This window comes from Melanerpes formicivorus, unplaced genomic scaffold, assembly GCF_026170545.1.
Source record: "Melanerpes formicivorus ecotype bairdi unplaced genomic scaffold, bMelFor1.0.p_v2 SCAF_3, whole genome shotgun sequence".
NCBI lineage: Eukaryota > Metazoa > Chordata > Aves > Piciformes > Picidae > Melanerpes > Melanerpes formicivorus.
In genome coordinates this window covers 17,080,221-17,102,738 of record NW_027142355.1, presented here as the reverse complement: position 1 = coordinate 17,102,738, position 22,518 = coordinate 17,080,221, and the positions used below count along the sequence as shown (strand labels likewise).

General features: G+C 38.2%; 1 protein-coding gene across 3 annotated transcripts in view; it reads left to right on the top strand.

Moving 5' to 3' along the window:
- The window catches only part of PCLO (piccolo presynaptic cytomatrix protein), a 353,643-nt gene that overhangs the window by 234,535 nt on the left and 96,590 nt on the right, over positions 1-22,518 (top strand). For all 3 annotated transcript variants that reach the window (XM_068167826.1, XM_068167817.1, XM_068167810.1), the window contains exon 10: positions 12,288-12,413. In XM_068167826.1, coding sequence (XP_068023927.1) covers positions 12,288-12,413 — 126 coding nt within the window. The remainder of the gene's footprint in view (positions 1-12,287; positions 12,414-22,518) is intronic.

The window sequence follows — 22,518 nt, the reverse complement described above, 5'->3', positions numbered from 1 at the left end:
TTTTTTAAAGATACAGACCATACAGCACATACTTATGTGCCTTCTCTCTAAATTGACTGACTCTGAAAAGTGCTAGTGTGTTTATTTAAAATGCTTTTCATGGACCCTTTTGGTAGCTCAGTTGTTATGCATTTTTGTGTGTGTGAGCATCTATTGAAGGATGTCTAGTAAGATCCTAAGATGAGTGGAGATAATTGAGAGGGCCGTGTGTGTACTGGGTATGAAGGTCCAATTTGCTTTCACAGTTCTCATTCAGAAAAGGCTGCAGAAACAGATCACTGCAGCATCACATGTTAGAGTTAAGTCAGGCCTCCAGGTTCCCATGGAAAGCCAAGAAGCAAGCTGGCAAGTAATAATGAGATCCACAGAAGCCAAGCCAGATAGGTAATGCAGTTCAGCACTTTCACAGTAAGAACTTAAGACATTCAGAGATGCCTATCATTGATGATACAACTTTTCAAGGACATTAGAAAATGTCACAGAAATGTCAGTTTAAGGTTTCACTTTGCAGATGAGGCATAAATTCTTTTAATGACTCTCAGAGTAAAATGAAGACTGTGTGCTCCCTTCTCTGCATACTAGCTATCAAAAATCTGCATAGGTTTAATATTTGCACTAGAACAAGGCAGTTAAAAAGGGCAATGAACTGGAGGTTGAACTAGTTGAAATAAATCATCTTTTAGATATAGCTGTTTTCCTCTTGGTTATAAAGGGAGCATTAGGTGGCTCATTTAGACTATGATTTTTGTCTTGTAGAGATCTTAGATGAGATTAACAGATATGGTTTATGTACAAAGAAGCTATAGAAGATTCAAAAGCCTGGCAGAGAACTGGTTGTCTAATGGACCACATCACTTCTCATCACCAAGAGACAAATACTTATTTGAGTTGGATGTGCTTTCCAGAGCAGGGTGCTGGACCATTTTGAGAGTGATTGCCTTCCATTCACTATTTACCTAATTTCAGATTTCAACAAGTCTTTCAAACGCCCTAGGTATACACTGTCAGGCTATCTGGATGCAGAATGAATAAGGTTAAGATGTTTTGATTCTGCATGCCAGTGATACAAAGGAAAAGATTCTTGTGGTTTGGTAGGGTGCTGTGATATTCTGATTGTCTCATAGCATCATTGCCCCAAAGTAAATGAGGAGTGATGTTTCTCTTTCCTCTGAACCCTGTTCTCCAGTTTACCAGCTTAAAAAAAAAAAAAAAAAAGGAGAAAAGATTATGAGAAATGCAGCCTCTATGCTCTCCAAATACTAGCATCGTGCCTGCTGGAGAAGTAGTCTTGTGTTTCTTGCTTCCTTCTTAGCATCACGGTATGTTGGACAAGTCTATACAACAATCCTGTCCAGATTTGTAGCAAATATAATAATCATCACTTTTATTCATTAAAGATAGCAAAACTTCCCCAAATTTATTAAACATAAATATAGTCTTACTAGGTCAGACAGGTTTATTTATCCCTTCATCATGGCTCAGGCAGGAGGTGTTTAAGAGTATCAGGCCAGAGTAAATAGTGCAGTGTTTTCACAGTTGTCATTCGTTTCTGATTCAGCCACTTTGTGGAGCAGTAATTTCTTCTGTGCATTAACAGGGAACTGGAACTACTCTTTTCCTAAAGTTTTTGTTTATCTATTACATTATATTATAGCTAGCACATACCTATATATCTTACATATTACAGTGCATCATATTATATTTACATTAACTCTATTACTGTTTCTTAAGTACTAAAGATGATAGAACTGGGAGAGTTCAAAACTAATGTATTAAACAAAGATGTTCAACTGTCAGTGGCATCTGTTGAGCCATTGGTGTCTTGTCAGTAAAGAGAGATGAATCTCTGTGCCTACAGGTTTTTTTAATAGATTTTAAGTCTGCCATCTACCACAGATGACACCTGGATACTCTTACTCTGATGTGATATATCATACAAAAAGAAAGGGCTGGAGATTGTTTTCAGGTTGATATGATAAGTGCTCCAAGATGCTAATTTCAAAAATATTTGATGATCCTTCAGGATGATAAGTAGTGGGCAAATCAGCAATAAGTAGATTTGCAGCTGATATAAATCAATGTTACACTATTAAAACAATTGGAATATAGCTGAATTTCATCAACTCAGGATTTGACTTCATGTATATTTTATACTTTAATTGCCAACAGCCAAGAAATGGAATAACTGAGTAATCTTAATCATGCTTCTGGGAAACAATTTCATTTACAGTAATTTCATTAGAAAACATCAAAACAATTCTCCTGAGAAAAATCTTGAAAATGTTCTACCTAGCTAGATAACCAAGCTCTGCTATGGATCACTGTGATATCTTCCAGAGAATTCCATAGGAATAATAATGCAAATAAAAATATATCCTGGATTTTATCATACACATTACCTTTCTTGCTACATTCCAAGTGCCTGGTCTCATTTGGTTTGCTTGCTTTGCCATTTTACCTTTCCCTCTGTTCTTCTGTATAGACTGCCTGTACTGCTTTATCACAACTATAGAAACACAGAATAGTTTAGGTTGGAGTGGACCTCCAAAGGTCATCTAGTCCAAACACCCTACAGTCAGCAGGGACATCCTCCACTAGATCAGGTTACTCAGACCCTTGTCCAACTTCACCTTGAAGATCTCCAGGGAAAGGACCTTAACTACCTCCCTAGGTAACCTATTCCAGTGTTCCACCATCCTCATGATAAAGAGCTTGTTCCTGACATCCAATCTAAATCTACTCTTCTGTCTTTGCAAACCATTGACACTCATCCTATCACTTCAGGCCTTCAGAAGCAGTCCCTCTTTAGCCATATTGTAGGGCCCCTTCAGGCCACTATTAGGTCTGCCTGGAGCCTTCTCTTCTTCAGGCTGAACAACCCCAGCTCCCTCATTCCATCCTTGTAGCAGAGATGTTCCAGCCTTCTGATCATTTTTGTGGCCCTCCTCTGTATCTGCTCCATCAGGCCCATGTCCTCCCTGTGTTGAGGGCTCCAGAGCTGGACACAGTACTCCAGGTGAGGTCTTGCCAGAGCAAAGTAGCCAAACCACTGCTCTTGAACTGCTATGGTATCTAAATAACATTCGTATATAGATAACTAGCTTGTGATGGGGCTTTCAAGTGGTTTACACTCCAAGGACAAGTCATCATTGCTTTTTGTGGCTGACAATTCCATTTCATACAGACAATTGGACCTGGTGTAAAATTGTTCCGACAGATAAGGGCCTACCAGTGCTTGAGCACATGTTTGGTCTAGATAAGGCTGGAGGAGGAAACAGGAGGTAATGTTAACTAAATGAAGACAAAAGGAAGGTATGCTCTGTCTCTGTTTGCAAGCAGAGTTAGAAGACATTTGTTTGAGTTGATTGATATCTTCTCAATGTTATAGCATGCTATATTGGCACTCTGTAAACTCTTTCATACCTAATGTCTCATTTTCATTCTTTATCCTGATGCATTTTTCTAATTGCTAGCTTTGGACCTTGCCAAGAAGAGGTCATCTTTGTTCTTCCTTGCTATAATTCAGTCTTCTGGTTTGTAATTTTGTTTTTTAAAGTATTGTTAGAAAGTGATGAAAATGCTATTTAGACTTGTGGTGTTTTTTCTTCCCTTGGTGTATGTCTGTGCATTGGCTCATTAATCTGAAACAAAGCATTTAATCTTTATTTTGAAGTTTAAACATATCTTCTATTATGAACTACTCAGAGACATGTGATGAAACCCTCATGTGCATTTTGCAGTTCAATCCCACTTAATTTTTTCCCATTTACCTTCTGTATAGTTTCAACTTCAAAGCGCATAATATCCAAAGGCAATAAAAAGAAAACCACCATGTTTTCCAGAACCAGAATAAACAGTGATCAATGATTACCACCTTGAAGAGCATGCTCTTAGGATCTTAGAAATCCAAATCAGTAGTGTTTCTAGTATACTTTTCAAAACCTTTCTCACCTAAAAGTCTGCTAAATGGTCATGTATCTTTAATTGTGACAAGAGTCAGATTGCTGTTGATGCTCATAGTTACAGTTTTCTTATTCCAGTTAGCACAAACTCATGTGTGATTACTGAAAATCTGTTGTACATTTTAATTGTTTCTCTATTTTCTTTGCTCATTGAATTAGGCAGACAAATGGTTTCATACTTTGAACAAATATCTGTTTGAGTCAGCACATGAACAATGTTTCCACAGTTTCTGGGTTACATGCCTGAATTCTCATGCCAGCATTGAAGTTTTTCCCACAGTGTGGGACTTAACTAATAATTAAAAAATATAACTCTCTGTATTTAGTGCTGGAATTCTACTAACTTTCACCAGATAAAACATCCTTGGAAATTTAATTTGCACTTTTCTGTACAGACAGGGCCATAAACACCTGGTGTACCTTGGATTGCTTGATTTTTTTCTTTGCTCTTTTTTGCCTTTTTTTTGCCTTTTTTTTAAACCTGTAATTTATATAAGGGGTTATCGACATTTGTTTGGAATGGCAAATCTAATAATTGTTTAAATGATTAAATAGTTCCAGGAAATCTAGGCCCTTTATTCTCTAATGGCTGTAGTGGAGCTGCTCAGCAAAGTAGTAAAATAATGGTAAGATTTCATGAGCTCCCCTGTGACAGAAGACTCTCAGCAGTCCAATGTTTATTATCTCAATAATTGATGGCATGGGGGTGGGGGGAAGGGAAAGACCAAAGTGTATTTGCAGAGCTGAAGTTATGGTCAGTTTACTATGACAAAATAAATTATATTTTTTTCTGCCATGTAACTCCTGTGACACAACAAAATAAAATAGAACAGAATAAGGACTAGACTAGACTAGACTAGACTAGACTAGACTAGACTAGAATAGAATAGAATAGAATAGAATAGAATATTTCAATTGCAAGGGACCTACAATGACTCTCCAATTTCCTGACCAATTCAGTGGTGGCCAAAAGTTAAAGCTTGTTACTAAGTACATTATTTAAATGTTTCTAAGACCCTCACAGGCTTGGAGTATAAATCACTTCTATAGAAAACATATTCTAGTGTTTGACCACCCTTTCTGTAAAGAAATACTTTCTAATGTCCAATCTAAACCTGTCCTGGGGCAGCTTTGAAACCAGCACCTCCCACTACAATTCCTTCTGCATGAAGATGGAAAGTGCAGTGAGGTCACCTCACAGCCTCCTTTTTCTCCAAACTTGACACACCCAAAGTCCTCAGCCACTCCTCACAGGATATGCCTTCCATGCCTTTCATTAGCTTTGTTTACCTTCCTCTGGATGCATTCAAGGACCTTCACATTCTTCTTAACTTGTGGGACCCATAACTGCACATGGTATTTAAGCTGAGCCCGCACCAATTCTGAATAGAGTGGGGAAAGTCACCTCTTTTAGCCAGCTTGTTATGCTGCGTTTGATGCACCCCAGAATAGGGTTTGCCCTTTTAGCTGCTAGTGCACACTGCTTCTACTGAGCCTGCTGTCAACCAGGAGTCTCAGATCCCTTTCTGGAGGGCCACTCCTCTCCCATTTTATACTTGTGCCCAGTATTACTCTGTCCTATATATAGGATCCAGTATTTGGATTGCCCAATTCTCCAATCTTATCTAGATCCCTCTGCAGGGCCTCTTGTCCCTCAAGATAGTCAGCAGCACCTCCAGTTTGATATAATCAACAAACTTGCATGAAACTTGGTACATTCAACTCCTGCATACATATATTTGATAACTATATTGAACGGACCTGAACCTAGGGCCAAATCCTGAGGAGCACTTTTGATACCTGATTCACCAAATCATTTGAGTTCTGCCCCTCACCCACTACACAATGAACCCACTCATCCTACAGTTGGACAACTTGTCTGGAAGAGTGCTGTGAAGGACAATATCTAAAACCTCATTAAATCCAGAAAAACTACATCCACTAAGGAGTTTTCTTAAGGCTTATGGTTTCATTTTCAGCTATATAAATCAGTATCTCACAAGCTAACTGATTATTTAGTATCTGTCTATGTTTATCACATTACAAAATCAATTTGCTTTCATGATCTATCTTGTTAAAGTTTAGCATTAGCATTTGGGGGGTTTGGGTTGTGGGATTTTAGGGGGCTTTTTTTATTTAGTGTGCCACATCTTAAAGCTTTAAGATTTGATAGGAGAGTAGGATCACAGCCTTGGAGATCAGTAAAAACAGTTGCAATTAATCAGCAATCTTCTGGCTTTGAAGCATCTTAAAAAAAAAGATTGGATTATAAAAGTGTAAATTTCCCTCTGAAGAGATGCTTTCCTGAAGATATTTTCTGTAGAAATCGATACTCAGTTCAGAAATGGTCTCTCCCCCATTCAAAGGATAGTGATTCACTTTCTGATGGTTCTGCGTATTCTAAAGAAGAAAACAGTTAATTAATCTGAAAATATGAAATTGAAAAACAAAATGTCTGGTTATATCATAATAGTCTAAGAGATAGAAATTGAGAGTAAAATGGTTTAAAAAAAGGCAAAAAACAAGGGAAAAAGATCTGAGAAAACATGTGATTGACATGTGATTGATGTTATTTTAAAACTATCTGCATTCAAGGCAATAAATTGGGCAATGTCATTGCAAACAGAAGTAGCAAACTCAATGTTTTCAATACATATAGGACAAACAAGCTTGAAATCCCATCTTCACATGAGAAAATACAGGAACATCTGAGCAGTATTTCTTTGTCAGCCAGAACAGTGCATTTAAAACTCAATGGGCAGAAAGAATCTCATCCATTCTGACTGCCAGGACCTGAATATTTTGGAAACTAAGTTACAATACTTCTAGTAATGTTTTTGAGAGATCCAAAACTGAATATCTTATTTGAGGTGTTGCCTCACCAGTATACTGGAGTATGGGGCTGAAATGCCCTAGTCCTGCTGGCTACACTATTTCTGATGCAAGCCGGGATCCTATTTGCCTTCTCGGCTGTCTGCACACACTGCTGGATCATATTTATCTGGCTATTGACTGATACCCTCAGGTCCTTCTCCACCAGGCTTCTTGCCAACCACTCTTTGTCAGTGACCAAAGTGCAGAGCCCAGCACTTAGCCTTTTTGAATCTCATACAGTTGGCTTTGGCCTATTAATCCAGTCTGCCCAGGTCCCTCTGTAAAGCTTTCCTACCCTCAAACAGATCAAGACTTTGGTGTCATTTGCAAATTTACTGAGGGAGGACTCAATCCCCTCATCCAAGTAATTGATAAAGATATTAAATAAAACTGGTCCCAGCACTGAGCCCTGGGGAACACTGCTTGTGACCGGCTGCCAGCTGGATTTAACTCCATTCACCATTAATCTTTGAATTTGGCCAGGCAGACAGTTTTTACCCAGTGAATAGTGCACTCATCTAAGCCACGACTGGCAAAGTTCTCCAGGAGGAGGATGTGGGAAACAGTGTCAAAATGCTTTATTTAAGTTCAAGTAGATAACATCCAAAACCTTTCCCTCATTCACTAAGTGGGTCACCTTGTCATATAATTAGATCAAGATAGTCAAGCAGGACCTGCCTTACATAAACACATGCTGGCTGGGCCTGATCTTCTGATTATTTTGTATGTGCTACATGATGACACTTCAAGAATATGTGCTCCATAGCCTTCTCTGGCGCCAAGGTGAGACTGACAAGCCTGAGCATCCCAGATAAATTTCTACATTCTAAGGATGGACCAATGATTAAATGTTTTTATATACATTTCCTTTATGCAGTGAGGTGCTTATTTTTTTTAAAGACTGTGGTTTTCAACTTTTATAAAGCATATTAAGACCTATCCTTATAAAAGTGCATTTGCTTTCCCTATGAATCTGAAAAAAGAAACTTTACCAGTACTAAATTTCAAATTTGCACTGAGATAAGGTGGTTAGTTTAAAATGACTATGCAGTTTATTATAATTACAGTGAAAAATTACTCTCCTCAATGAAAATAATCTTTATCTTTTTTGTAGCACAGTCCCAGAATGCCAATATAGCTGTTGTTTAAAACACAGCATGCTTTCTGTATATCAAGTCACTTGCATTAGAAACCAGCCAAGCAGAAGTATATTTAGCTTATAAATGATGATCCATACCAAGTTCATAATTAAAGCAATATTAACTACCATGATAGATATATCTTGTAGCAGATATTTAATCATATTCCCCATGCTTGTAATTAGCTTAGGTATTTAGTTGGTATTGGTTTGTGTTTATTATATGTGTCCCATTACATTTTTTAGGCGGTTCTCCTCAAGCTGAAATATTCATACTTTTCCAATTCTTAATTTGCTGTTAAAAGAGGGAGGGATGACTGTGCACCTCTGTGAAACAACAGGCTTAAAAATGACATTCTTTTTCATTGCATCTGTATTACTTAACATTTGCAGGTGTAAAGTCTTACAAGGAACTGAGTCTTTTAAAGATATTACTGAGGCCTTCAATTTGTAGAATAAAATACATAAGTAATTAAAACCAAACATGTAGAGAGGAGCCAAAATGGCCACATTTTTGTAAACAAAAATTTCAGGGATCTGCAGAGCCACAAAGGTGATGAAGGGAGTGGAAGAGTGGAACATCTCCCTAATGTGGAAAGGCTAAGGGAGCTGTGTCTCTTTGGCTTGGAGGAGACTGGGGGGTGACCTCCCTCATTTTTATAAAGATGTGAAGGGTGAACATTAGAAGGACAGAGACAGGCTCTTCTCAGTGATGTTCAATGATAGGACAAGGAGCAATGGGTGCAAGCTGGAGCAGAGGAATTTCCACATAAACATAAGGAAAAGCTTTTTCACTGTGGGGGTGACAGCCCTGGGACAGGCTGCCCAGAAAGGTTATGGAGTCTTCTTCACTGGAGACATTCCAAACTCACCTGATGTTTTCCTGTGTGACTTAATCTAGGTGATGCTGCTCTAGCAGGGAGGTTGGAGTGGATGATCTTTTGAAGTCACTTCCAAGCCCAAACATTCTGTGATCCTGTGGCTAGCATGCTATTTCATGCTGTGATCTGAGTACTCATAAATTATGCTGAAGATAATTAGATATGCCTGCGCAGCATTTCACTGGACAAAAATCAAAGTAAACATGAGAAGACATTCTTGCCATACGAGATCTTTGTGCAGTTAAACCATACAGAGTTATCGTTCATGTTGTCATTGGGTTGAGTAGATATATTCCCTAAATCTCTTATCTGTTCTGAAAGTATCATGACTAAATATCACCACACAGGTAGAATAAAAGTACATTGAAATGGTTTAACATGACAGATACGAATTTTAAATATAATCTAGAGGTGAATTATGTGCAATATGTGTTTATGAAAGTCCTGTTTGTACTCCCAGCCATACCTTACCAAAATCAGTTTTTCTTGTTATGCACCATGGTAGATAACCCATACAAAATCTGGTCTGCAAAAAGTCTTGATCATCCTTTGTAAAACCTCAAGGTCTATCATTCACTAGTCCTCAGCCATATTGTGTCTTATTCCCACAGCACCCCTGAAACTCATCCTTGGCCATCAGTCCACAGTGAAATCATTCCATAAAAGTTTGGTATACTGATAGCACATTGCCAGTGGTCATCCTGTCACTGAATCTTCATTCTAATTTGTCTTAGGTCTAGATGTAGATTTAATTAGTCTACCACATCCCCAAGACTGATGTGAGGATTGATCTGTGCCCATCACCTGAGATGACACCAGCTCGCATCACTAGTTGTGTGGCTGAACTTCTTGCATGCTCCAGCAATGCATACTGCTTAATTTGTAGAAGAGTCCAATCCTCTCAGTGCATTAAGTATAGCTATATGTATTAATTACAGTGCTGTAGCTGTAAGAGCAATCTTCACGGACTTACTTTTAATTCTTCAACGCTAGCTTTCCTTGGCTGCTTCCACCCTTCTGTTTTAAGAGTATATTAGAGGGGTACACTACTTTGGTCTAGACTTGCAGTAAAGGGAGGTGTTTCCATATTAAGCAATTCCTGCTAAACACCATGAGTCATGAGGTGACTTTATATTATGCTGTGCAGATCCATGCATCTGAATACCAGGCATGTTCCAAAAGAAAGTAATTGTTTGGAAAATGTCTAATATACAATTACAAGGGAGTTGAGGCACAAAGCATAAAGATGTAGCTAAACTGGGATAAAAAAACTAGTTGAAACATTTTTGGCCAGAAACTCAAGTGTGAATATCTGGGGACGACGGAGATTGGAATCAATACGGCTGATCAATATGATCTAGTATTGTTCCTTTATTGCTTCATCATTGTTCCGTTATAAAGCAAGCATAGTGCAAAGCAGACAGTAGAGCTGACAGGCTAGTAAGAAGTGCGCAGAAGAAGTGCATATTAAGAAAAACTTTACAACTTATATAAGCTCGGGGGGCATTGCTGGCATGGCTTCATTGGCCCCTCACGAGTGACCACACACTGCATTACTGTGGATTATTGGTTAACACGTGGGATTGTTGATATACATGTGCGTCCTGTTATTCCAAGGTAACTCTCTATGTTTATGGCTACCAGTGCCCTGCTTTGGTTACACAGTGCGGGCACAGCACTGTTCTGCTATGCTGCTAGCCACTTCCGCACTCATGCTGGGCACGGCCTACCACCATGTCAGGCTCTAGGCCTACACTGCCAGATTGCTCACACTGCCTGTCACAACCATTACCACATGAATATATTGCTTCTAAAACAAATTTATCAAAAACTAATAGAATTATGGGGGAAATTTTAGTCTAAAAAAGGTAAAACTTTGAAAGGTATTGTGTGGTGAGCTTCCTATAGCTGATTAGTCTAATCACACAGCACACTTAGCTTATTAAATTCATAAGTTAAAACTTAATTATTTAGCCATTACAGTAGAGGTGAGAACATCAGCCTTTACATTCCCAGATCAAAGTGTGAATCATCGCATATGAAATTTTCTTCAAAGAAGCAATTTGGTTTTCTTCTATGGAAAGTTTTTGGGTTTGTTTTGTTTGGTTTTTTTTTTGTTTTGTTTTTATTGCAAGATGGCATAAAAAATTGGCTATGCATAAGATTAGCTTTACAAGATTTTTTTTTTTTTAACCTTTTGTTTTTCACTCTCATTGTTCTGTATATAAAGGAGATTAGTGATCTGCTTCTCCCCAGCTAAAATAGTTGAAATGGTTTTGTAATTTTTAAAATCAGGAGAAAATGCATTAGATTTATTGGTGCTTTGCACAGACTGAATATAGGCATTTTTCTGTTTTGATAATTTGTACATCCTTTGATGTAAAAAGGCATCCATTAAAAGCAAATATTTAAGAAAAATAATAGCATCTGCCAAATAGAGGTTTGTGTAAATGTACATTCTTTGCTGCTGAAGCTCAGCGATCTGTCTGTCTCCATATTTAGGTGATTCTGAAAGCTCAGCTACTCTGATTTTTCAGCTAAATTGCACGCATGCTTTAAGCGTATGTTAAATCCATCCTTTGAATCTGAATTTTACATGGGTTTCTAACAATTTAATGCAATTTAATTAGTAATGAAAATTCTGGTTTGATTGAAATAGGTTTGCTATGCGAATAGTCCCTTTGCAGTAGAGTAAGGCTGTCAGAGGAAGGCAGGATTTGCTTTCATGTAATTTTTAGTGAAGCAGTTATTTTTGTTATGTCAGTCATGCAGTACTTCCTCAAAAAGATTTTTTCATTCACTGAAACACTTCTACATGTGGTCATCACAACGATGATCAGAGGGCTGCAGCACTTCTCCTATGAGGACAGGCTGAGAGAGTTAGAGTTGTTCAGCCTGGAGACAATAAGGCTGCAAGGCAACCTCACAGCGGCCTTCCAGTACTTAAAGCGGGCCTATAAGAAAAATGGAAAGGGACTTTTTCTCAGAGTGTAGCAGTAGAACAAGGGGTAACAATTTCAAACTGAAAGAGGGTAGATCTAGATCAGATAATAGGAAGCATTTCTTGAATTTGAGAGTGGCAAGACAGAAGGGCAGGCTGCCAGAGAGGTTGTGGATGCCCCCTTCCTGGAAGTGTTCACAGCCAGGTTGGACGGGGCTTTGAGCAAACTGGTCTAGTGGAATATGCCCTACCCATAGCAGAGGAGTTGGAACTAGATGATTTTTCAACTCAAACCATTCTATGATACTCAAAGTTAAATCTTTGGGAAAGTCATGTATGGGACTACAGTTAACTTTAATCTTCCAACCATAACCAGAAGTTCTTGGTGACACCCTTCAGTAACCTCGCATGAGTTGTTCTTTTCCATTCTTTCCGGTGGATTATTCATTGCTTCATTTCTGCTTAAAGTGATCTCTTTCTTTTGATAACAGGCAATGGACTTGGAATCCGAGTTGTAGGTGGGAAAGAAATTCCAGGAAGCAGTGGGGAAATTGGAGCTTATGTTGCCAAGATCTTGCCTGGGGGCAATGCAGAGCAGACGGGGAAGCTGATGGAAGGTAAGATCGATTCATTATCAAGAAAGAGAACTACAGGAGTGCTGGGAGTTTGGTAGAGTTATTTAGTGTAGATTTCCACTTGCACAACAGTTGTAATCTTGTGCAAGTAGTAAGGGATCTCTGAGAGCCCCTCTAAACCTCTGTTTCAAGAACTGGAAGTAACTTCCTCATTTCATTGACTTTAAGAAGGCTACATTAGACTATACATTATCCTTTAGGTACCTGAAGCTGGGTGAATTGAATCCAACTTAGCCATCATTTACCTTTCCTGATTTTTGCAGATGTGATAATTCTGATAACAATTTATATCTGTCTATAATCACATAAATGGTCTCTTCTCTGTATAATTATTTTCTAGTTTTTATTTTTTTTTTCATGTGACTATCTGTATGCATCGGAAATGTCAAAGTATCTGTGGACAAAATTATAATATAGTTGTTTCTAATTAATTCAATTATTTATATTTCTTTAATAAGAAAAGGGAAAAATGACAAAAGAAAGATCAAAGAAAGAACAGTTCTCCTAAGCAGAGTTCAATTCACATAATTTTTCTGAATGCTAAACATACAGCAAAGGTCATAGTTAAATCAAAAACATTTGGCAGATAAGAAAAAAGTTGAGTATATTGATAAAAATATGTATTTAGGAAAAAAAAATTAAGTATGCTGTATTACAAAACAGTGTCACCTGCATTCACCCTGATGCTTTTTACATTCTTGGTGTTTCTTTGTTAATATTTTAATGATATACATATCATCAAATGATAGAATAGTGCTATTTGTTCCACATGAATTATTAAAGAATTTGCCTTAATTTAGTGTGTTTTGAGGAAGTCATTGTTTTGGCTTCCTCCATACATAAGAGTCATGACTGTAATAGATCATGAATGAATCGTTTTATTATGAAGCGGGTAAAGAAGAAATGAGGTTATTCAACATTTCCCCAAATCTAGACATTTCAAGGAGAATGAGCAGTTACTGCTTGCAATTATCTGAAGCCTTTTTATTTCTCTTGTCATGAACTTAACTGGAAAGCAGGGTTTAAATAGGTTCTTCATTCATTACTTAGGTAAATTTTAGCAGGCATCAACATCTTGGATGTACAGGAGAAGTTCAGTCAGGGGCATTTGGTTTTCTGTCTGTTCACAATGTTTTTCAAAGATTTTTTCCTATTTTACAGAAAGACAAACAGGACAATAAAATGTATATTCGTATCTTTAATTGTACCATCAGTCCTGTTTCTGAGCTGACTTTTGCAAAAGTATTCCAGACTTGGGTATTGTGACATAAATCAACTCAATCAAAATCACTGTATTTAATCTGTAGAATTTGCCCACATGTTGTCCCAGAATACATTTTATTGTTGATGTGTTAAATATTCTCTCAGAGAGATAAAACTTTTCTGCAGAGTAGACCATTGTTATAGCATACAAGACAAGGACTTCCCCTTATTGTCATTTACCTTTTAAATCTTGCTTTTTTGCCTACTTTACCTTTTGTTATTTTTGCATGGTTGTCATAGATCAACAAAGAATAGTTGGCTAGTTCATTGATAGTTTTGTTTGTTTTAGTGGAAATATAACTGGTGAACTTTCATTCTCTACCCTTCACAAGTGCTAAAATCCATTGAGGTCTTCAATCATTCTCATGTTGATCTATGTAAATCCATCCAAAGTGCTAATGTTACCAGTATTGCTGATGTTGTGTCTGGGGTTTTTTCCAGCTATTTGCTCTCTCTCGCATCACACAGAGAAATCTTTCTATGTCATTATCTATAAGTGACAGTTACATACTAGCAATTTGTATAGTAATCCTGAGTTACCTTTTTCTGCTGAAATGCTGCATGGCTTCAAGGTAGAGTATAAACCTAGTCATCAAGTAAACATCTCATAATGTCATATAAGCTAATAGCTTGATCATTATACTTTCTAAGAACACGATCCATTGAAAAAAAAAAAATATCCCAGCAGCTTAATTAATTCTCTAATTCTAAACCCAGAAAACACTGGGTCAATTGCATAATGAACAAGGACAGCATTACTGTGGTTATGAAGAAAGCCAAAGTCCTAACTGCTGCCTGCATGACTACAAAATTACACACAGAATCACAGAATAAATACGGTTGGAGGAGACCTCCTAGTTCATCCAGTCCAACGCTTGACACAGTACTAAGGGGTCAACATTAAATGTTCTCCTTAAGCAGCAGCTCCACACACTGAGCACACCCAGGGACGGTGACTCCACCACTGCCCTGGGCAGATCATTCCAATGTTGGAGAATCCTTTCAGTGAAGAAGCATTTCCTAATATCCAGCCTAAATCCCCTTTGGTGGAGTTTGTATCCATTTCCCCTAGTTCTATTGTTTGTCATCAAGGAGAAGAGGCTGCCCTCTGCTCACTCCAACCTCCCTTCAGGCAGTTGTAAAGAGCAATGACCTCTCTCCTCAGCCTCCTCCACACTGAACAACTCCAGCTCCCTCAGAGGCTCCTCATAGCCATGTGCTCCAGGCCCTTCACCAGCTTCGTTGCCCTTCTCTAGACACTCTCCAGCACCACAATATCCTTCCCTGTAGTAAGAGGCCCTGAACTACATTTATGAAGAAATGACACACTTTAAAAGACAGATTCCTTTCCTTGGGGAATAGCAATCCGTACAATCTTACCCTATTTAAATATCTCTGGAGGAGTCTTAGTGCTGAAAAGTTTATTTATAGTTATGACTGGCAAATACCAGTCTTTTTGGTTCTCTCACCTTGAATTGCTTTCAGATGTCAAAAATATCTCTGATTCATCATTCATTGGCATTACAAAAGCTGGAGGTGGAAGACTCCTTGCACTGAGCTCCAATGCAGGGACTGTGTCAATTTGATAGATAGGTCTGTGCTCCCTCTTGTGTTGATAGAAAACAGTTCAGTTTTGTTCCTCCTGGTAAATCTACTGACTGAATGGCCTTTCTGCCAACATTTTTCAGAAACAGAAGAACCTAGAGTAAAGAGAAGAAATTAAATACTAATGTGTGTTACCAGATGTTGCAAATTTGCTGGATACTCTCATCACTCAAGTTTTCTTATTGAACCATTTCAACAGTATGACTGGAGAGTCTGGGAAACAGTGAACCATGGGTGTCTTTATTCCAAGTTTTCAATCAGCAAAGCACACTGTGTTGCACTTCATAAACCATCAGAAATTCATGAGGATGAAGAGGAGACTCCAGGGGACCTTAGAGCTGCCTTCCAATACCTGAAGAAATCCTACAGGAAGGCTGGAGAGGGACTTTTCATAAGGGTGTCTAGCAACAGGGCAAAGGGGAATGGTTCAAGCTGTGGGAGAATAGGTTTAGACTGTACTTGAAAAATAATTTCTTCAGTTCAAGGGTGGTGAGACTCTGGAATAGGTTGGCCGAGGAGGTTATGGATGTGTCCTCCCTGAGGCTGTTCAAGGACAGGCTGAATGAGGTGTTGAGCCAAGTCTAGGTGAGAGGCATCCCTGCCTCACTCCCTGCAGGGAGGATGGAGATGATCTCTAAGGTCCCTTCCAACCTAAGTCCTTCTGTGATTCCCTGACTTTCCAGTTCACTTTACCAAAACTATATCTTGTTATATCATAGACATGCTTTGGATATTGCTTGGAAAATGCAATGTGACTGGAATGGTCTTAGTCACCTACATATTTGGAAAAATAGAACAGAAGCAGTAAGTCACTAATCCTTCCCTGTGCTCCTCTTGCCATACTTCCCTCTTATTGCTGAGTTATAGATGGGCTCAGTGTAACACTGGCTAATCTTAGTCATCTATTGATGGCAAATCACCAGCTCTTCCTGAGTTTTAAAAGACTACAGTGAGTGCTACTTGCTGCTTAGCCAGATAAAATTAGAAATATTGATTGGAGCATTACAGTGAAAAGAGATTTCTCCAGTCCCCATGAAGCTAGGGATAGTGGAAGTACCAGCATGCCTTCATAAGTCCCTCTCATAATTACACTCTGGCAGAAAGGAGAAAGCATATTGAAGCTGGAAAATGATGAAAGGAAATTAAAAGGATTGCAAGAAAGGAACTTAAAATTATTGAAAAACTCTCGATGAGGTCTTAAATGAGCAGACATATCCTTCCCATCCTGAAATTCCATTTTGTAGTTTGACTGCTTTAATTTATTACTGCATTATTGGCGGGGGGGGCACGGGGCGGGGGGCGGGGGGGGGGGGCGACAACAACAACAACAATAAAACCTTTACCCTGTTCTCTTACTATTAGTCTGTGGGCTTGGAATAGAAGTGAGCTTGCTCTCACATCTTTTCTGGTCTACAGGCTCAGGTTTATCTAGACTTTATCTGACTTTATCAAGGGAAATGTGCACAAAATAACAGGCAATGCCAGAGCATGGTTGAAAGCTTTACCCTGAAGCTGTTTAGAAAGGACTTAATCTAAATAAACTCCTACAAGCCTCTATCAGCTGTAAATCTTCACTTTCATAGTTGTTCTTCTGTAGTGTAGTGTACTTCTTTCAAATAAGTAATAATTAATAAATGTACATCACTGTTCTTTCTAAGTGTGGCAGTGGGTGCTCAGCATATAAGAAAATGCCTTTTAAATGTTTAGATTTATTTTTAATTGAACGTCTGTTCTAAAAGTTATGTTATCAGCAAGGATACTCCAACAAAATGCATAATTTCCACATTACAGCTACCCTTGTATCTGTTAGAGTGAAGAAAGGAAGTAAAACAGATTTCTCACACTGTGTTCTCACTCTTGTTGTTAATAAGGTTGAGTTGAGTTGTACTGAGAGTTTAGTTTGGCTATGATATAGGAGGTAAGCCTGAATCACCAGAAGAAATGAGAAATGTTCTGAATCTATGTGAGGCATACAGAAGGAAATGGGGTTTTGCAAAGATACCGCATCAGAAATCTTCTTGTATATCTAAAATGTCTCTTTTGGTGAGAAAAAGCAGGTAACAGGAATTTATAATGTTCCTTTCCATTTCTCTATATATGTAATTTCTTTATATTTAATGTTCCTGCAATAAAAATCAACACTGAAAATAGCTGTTAGAGAGAAACTTGGATCTAGAAAGTAGTTGAATATCTGTATAGACTGAGCTTTCAGAATCTTTTTTATGTAGTCTAAAACAGGAGATAAGAGACAACTTATGGGACAGTTGCAATTTTTTTTAACTTATGAGGAAGAAGAATTAAATTAATATGTATTAGGATCAGTAAGACCTGTCCCCTTGTGTAATGCAAGTTACACATTTTTCACTTCTGCATTCAGTTTTGTTATGTGGTACATAAACTGGTGTAGATAAAGAATTCTGAATACACCTTGAACAGCTAATCATTGCTGAAAATCAGTTGTATTGGAAAAGCCCTTTCATTCAAATTGCACTAAATCATTTAATCAAGGTCCCTCTTTAGGGAGAGTCTCTTTAGTCTTAATTGGTGTGTGTAATTTGAGAGACCAGCAAAACAACTTGGGTGCTTTAAGAAGAGAGTAGATACAAACACACTCAGTTGATGTTCCATAGGTAATGAAGCGGAGAACAATTGCAAAGGTGAGGCTAAAAGCATCCATCAGATTATTTATAACACAGACTGCGGAACATCACTGATAAAAATGTCATTGGTGTTACAATTTTCAATAACATTCCTCTAATGTCATATTAGAAAGCATATTGTACAGTACTTATGTGTAGCTATACAACTAGCAGTTATTGGACACACTGCTTTTGGCAGCTGTTATACAAGACCTTCATGTATCCTACCTGTTAGAAAGAATAACCTGATCCTTCTTGGAAAGAGTCCTCATTGCTGCCAGAGGATGTGCTTGAAGCCCTACTCTGAGCACACTAGAAACAACAGTAGTGCTGCCGTCAGGCTGCCCACAAAATTTTCTTGGCTCCCACTGGAACCACAGACCTCTCTGCTTTGAATTTCTGCCTCTGGCACTGACAGACAGCATTTATCCATGTGGTCCAGCCTCTTACACTTGGATAATTTGTGCTATGTTCTGATACTGTGAGCACTGTTAAAAGTTCATTTGTCCTTCTTTAATTTTTTTTAATGTAATCTGTCCATTCTTACATCAGAGATGTAGCTACAGGCCAGACATTGACTGTACAACACTGTTTTAAAATCAGATTAATGCATATTTGTAAGAAGATGAAGTATTTCCTGTTTCTGCATTCCCAATACCCATTGTGCAGTTTATTGTGGGCTGAAACTAGGAGACTAAGAGTTGGATGTGATTTTAATGTGAAAAAAACCAACAGTGAAATCAAAATGAGGGTCATCTTGGAGTACAGTTAAATACAGCTATGAACTTCACAACTTTCGCTGTTCTTGGGTTCTAAAATTGTATTAAAACATTTTTCATCTACACATAGCAATTCCAAACTTCAACCCCATTCCTGAAATCTGGATCTCCAGGAAAATTAGTCCAGCCTTATCACTCCAGAGAGTATTGTGTTAGTGTAAAACATAGGAAATACTTAAATCCCAGCGACTGTTCCCCCAGGAACAGTTCCTTCTGCTGCTAGTTAGGTAAACAGTCACTGTCAATGAATATCTTGGAGGCCGCAAGATGCACTTCCCAGAAGAGGCTTACAGACAGCATAACTAGGTACTGCAGCAAGCAGACTTTTAAAATTACTTGTTATTTCAAAGTATTTTTTTTCTAGATAGGTTTATGCAAGTTTAATTTGTCCAAGACTATAAGGAAGGTAATTAACAATTTACTGTGAGGAACGAAGGACTACTGAAAGTTCATTGTCTCAGAATAGAACATTATCTGTCTTTAGACGGCATTTGCTCATGGTAATTGTGGCAGTTGAATCCCCCCCCATCCCTTCCTTCCTCCCCCAACTAAAGACAGACCTCGAGGTGGGGCTTGTGAGGAGCTGATCTTTGTCAGCTTTTTATCTCTAGTGCCCCCTAGCCCTTTCGTTTGCTTGGAGAACCAACTGAGCAACTGACCTACAACCAAAACCACAGGGGTGTAACAGAAATGCTTGTTAGGAGAGGAGACTCTTGCTCCACAGAAACACTTTGCAGCTCAGAACTTCTCTGCTTCAGAACAGAACTTAAGGAACCTCACTCTTCCCTTGGTGAGTATAGATATATATATATATATATATATATATATATCTCACTAGGTATCCTTGGGAAATAGTCCTTTTATGAGTGAGTTGTGTGCACATTTTGGCTCATCTCTCCAAATAGTTTAGTAAGTTATGCAATGGTATTTTCCCAACCTGTAATTTTATTGTGTTGGAAGGAGTGCAGATTTAATTGTAACAAATCAATGGCTGTTAGTCTCCTGTTTTGTCTGTCTCCTTCATGACAATAATATGTAAGGCACAAGTTTGAGATTCCCAATCACAGCACTTCAGTGTTTTTAAAAGTGACATGGTTACATAGATAAAGCCTTTCTTTTCTATAAGCATTGGTTAATGCACAGAGAGGAAGCAGAGAAAACCAAGATATTTCCAAATTACTTAAATTAGTTTGATCTCTGAGTGTACATAGGAAAAATAAATAGTGTTGTCAAGTTATTCCAAAATTTTCCAATGTTTTCTAAACAAGCTCTGAAGCGACTGCTATCAAGTGTTTTCAGAGGAGATTCTGAACTGAGCTGTACTGTGTTCTGACCTAATCTGATTTGGCAGTGATTTTCTCATTCAACTGAAAAGGTAAAGGAACTTAAAGAACAAAAAATAATTTTATACAGTCAGTTCTGCAATATAGTATAGTACAAAATGGACTGTTATGTAAATTAATACAGACAATGGTTTAGAAGTCAGATTAAAGAAAGAAAAAATCTATGAGCAATTTAAAAAAAAAAGAGAGAGAGATTTTATTTCAAATTTCTCAAAGCCTGTTCCATTCCACAATCTAATGAGGTTATATAAGGTATGGCTGGGAAATTCTTATATTGGAATCTTCAGGTTTCTGTGAGGCAAAAGGTGTAGGTCATTAGTAGATGATCTGACAAAAAAACAGAGCAAAATGTTGATTAAAAATGACTACCCTACCTAGGTCTATCATTTTGGCTATGGTACATATGAGAGGTTTACCATCTAGAATTAGATAGTTGCAGTTTCACACTTCTATATTAAAAGGCTGAAGTAATATGACTTAAGGTACTTGTAATGTAATTGTACATTTAAAATGTAACTGAAATTGGAGGTATCAAATTGCCATTTACAGAATCACAGAATGTTACGGGTTGGAAGGGACCTTCAGAGATCAAGCCCAATTCCCCTGACAAAGCATGACCACCAGGGACAGACCACATGAGAATGCATTCAGCTGGGTTTTGAAAGTCTCCAGAGGAGACTCCACAACATCTCTGGGAAGCCTGGTCCAGTTCTCCATCACCCTCATTGTAAAGAAGTGTCCCCTTGTGTTGAAGTGCAGCTTCATGTGTTCTAGCTTGTATCCATTTTTCCTTGTCCTACCACTGGGCACCACTGAAAAGAAGCTGGCTCCCTCATCTTGACCCCTACCCCTCAGATATTTATAGACATTGATAAGATCCCCTCTCAGCCTTCTCTTCTCAAGGCTAAACAGCCCAGTGTCTTTCATTCCCTCTTCATAGGAAAGATGTTGAAGTCTCACAATCATCTTTGTAGCTCTCTGTTGGACTCCAGGAGATCCCTGTCTCATTTTAATTGTGGAGCCCAAAACTGGACACAGTGTTCCAGGTGTGGCCTCACCAGGCCAGAGTAAAAATATCAAAATTATTAGTGACTAAAGCTTCAAATCACATTCCAACAAAGCAAAAACCTTTGGATTAAAAAAAATAATAATAAAGAATCAAAAGATATCTTTGGATTTCATTTATACCTTGGTGCAACTAGGTGCTAATAGATCTTTGGCAGCAGTGAACTGTTTCTAATTTGAAAAACATAAAATATTATTGCCTGAAATATTGCCTGAAAAATAAACATGATATGCTTTTTTCTCTGGTACAGATCCTAAAATGTTTGAGCCAGAAATGAACTTTTTATGTCTTCTTGTTTGTGATGGGAGCGCCTCAGATCCAAAATGAATGTAAAACTCTTTGATATATCTCTTAAATATATCAGCAATGATATTTTTTTTTTGTATGATCATTTTGAAAACTTATAGGTAGATTAATGTGGTCTAGGTAACATTCCAAATTGTTGTTAGGTACTTAAATCTTACCATTTCTAAATAAATGGAATTAGTCTTTATTTGGATATTTGGTGGAGAAGAGTACTAACTTATTACAAAATACAAGGCTTTGCAGACAATTGCATTCAACTCGATAAGAAGATAGCATTAATCTTTTGTGATAGTATTTGCTTTGGATTTTGGAGACCAGATTTCACAAAGAGTGTATCATAGAATCATAGAATGTTTTGGATTAGATTGAACCTCCAAATATCATCTAGTCCAAACCCCCTACAGTCAGCAGGGACATCCTCCACTAGGTCAGATTGTCAGAGCCCTGTTCAGCATCACCTTGAAGATCTCAACTACCTCCCGGGGCAACCTGTTCCAGTGTTCCACCACCCTCATGCTGAAGAACTTGTTCCTAACATCCAATCTAAATCTACTCTTCTGTCGTTACAAACCATTGTCCCTCATCCTATTGCTGCAGGCCTTTGAAAACAGTCCCTCTGCAGCCTCCTTGTAGGCCCCCTTCAGGTACTGGAAGGCTGCATTAGGTCTCCCCGGAGCCTTCTCTTCTCCGGGCTAAACAACCCCAGCCCCTTCAGCTTTTCCTTGTAGCAGAGGTGTTCCAGCCCCCTGATCATTTTTGTGGTCCTCCTCTGAACCCACTCCATCAGGTCCATGTCCTTCCTGTGTTGAGGGCTCCAGGGCTGGATGCAGTACTCCAGGTGAGGTCTTACCAGAGTCATGAAGAAAGTGTGTGGTAGAATGAGTATGTGGTAGAATGAGGTCAGCATGTGGAGACGTTTCCTTTTCTTGGGTGTAAAAGCAGAAGCCAACTAGAATATAAAATGTTACAAATCTGAAGGCAAATAGATTCCAGACTGAAGATCTTGGTGTCTGGCAAATGTGGGCAGATAGCAAGTACGTTCTCACAAGTCCTCTGAAAGGATGTAGTGTGAGATGGTTCAAACTT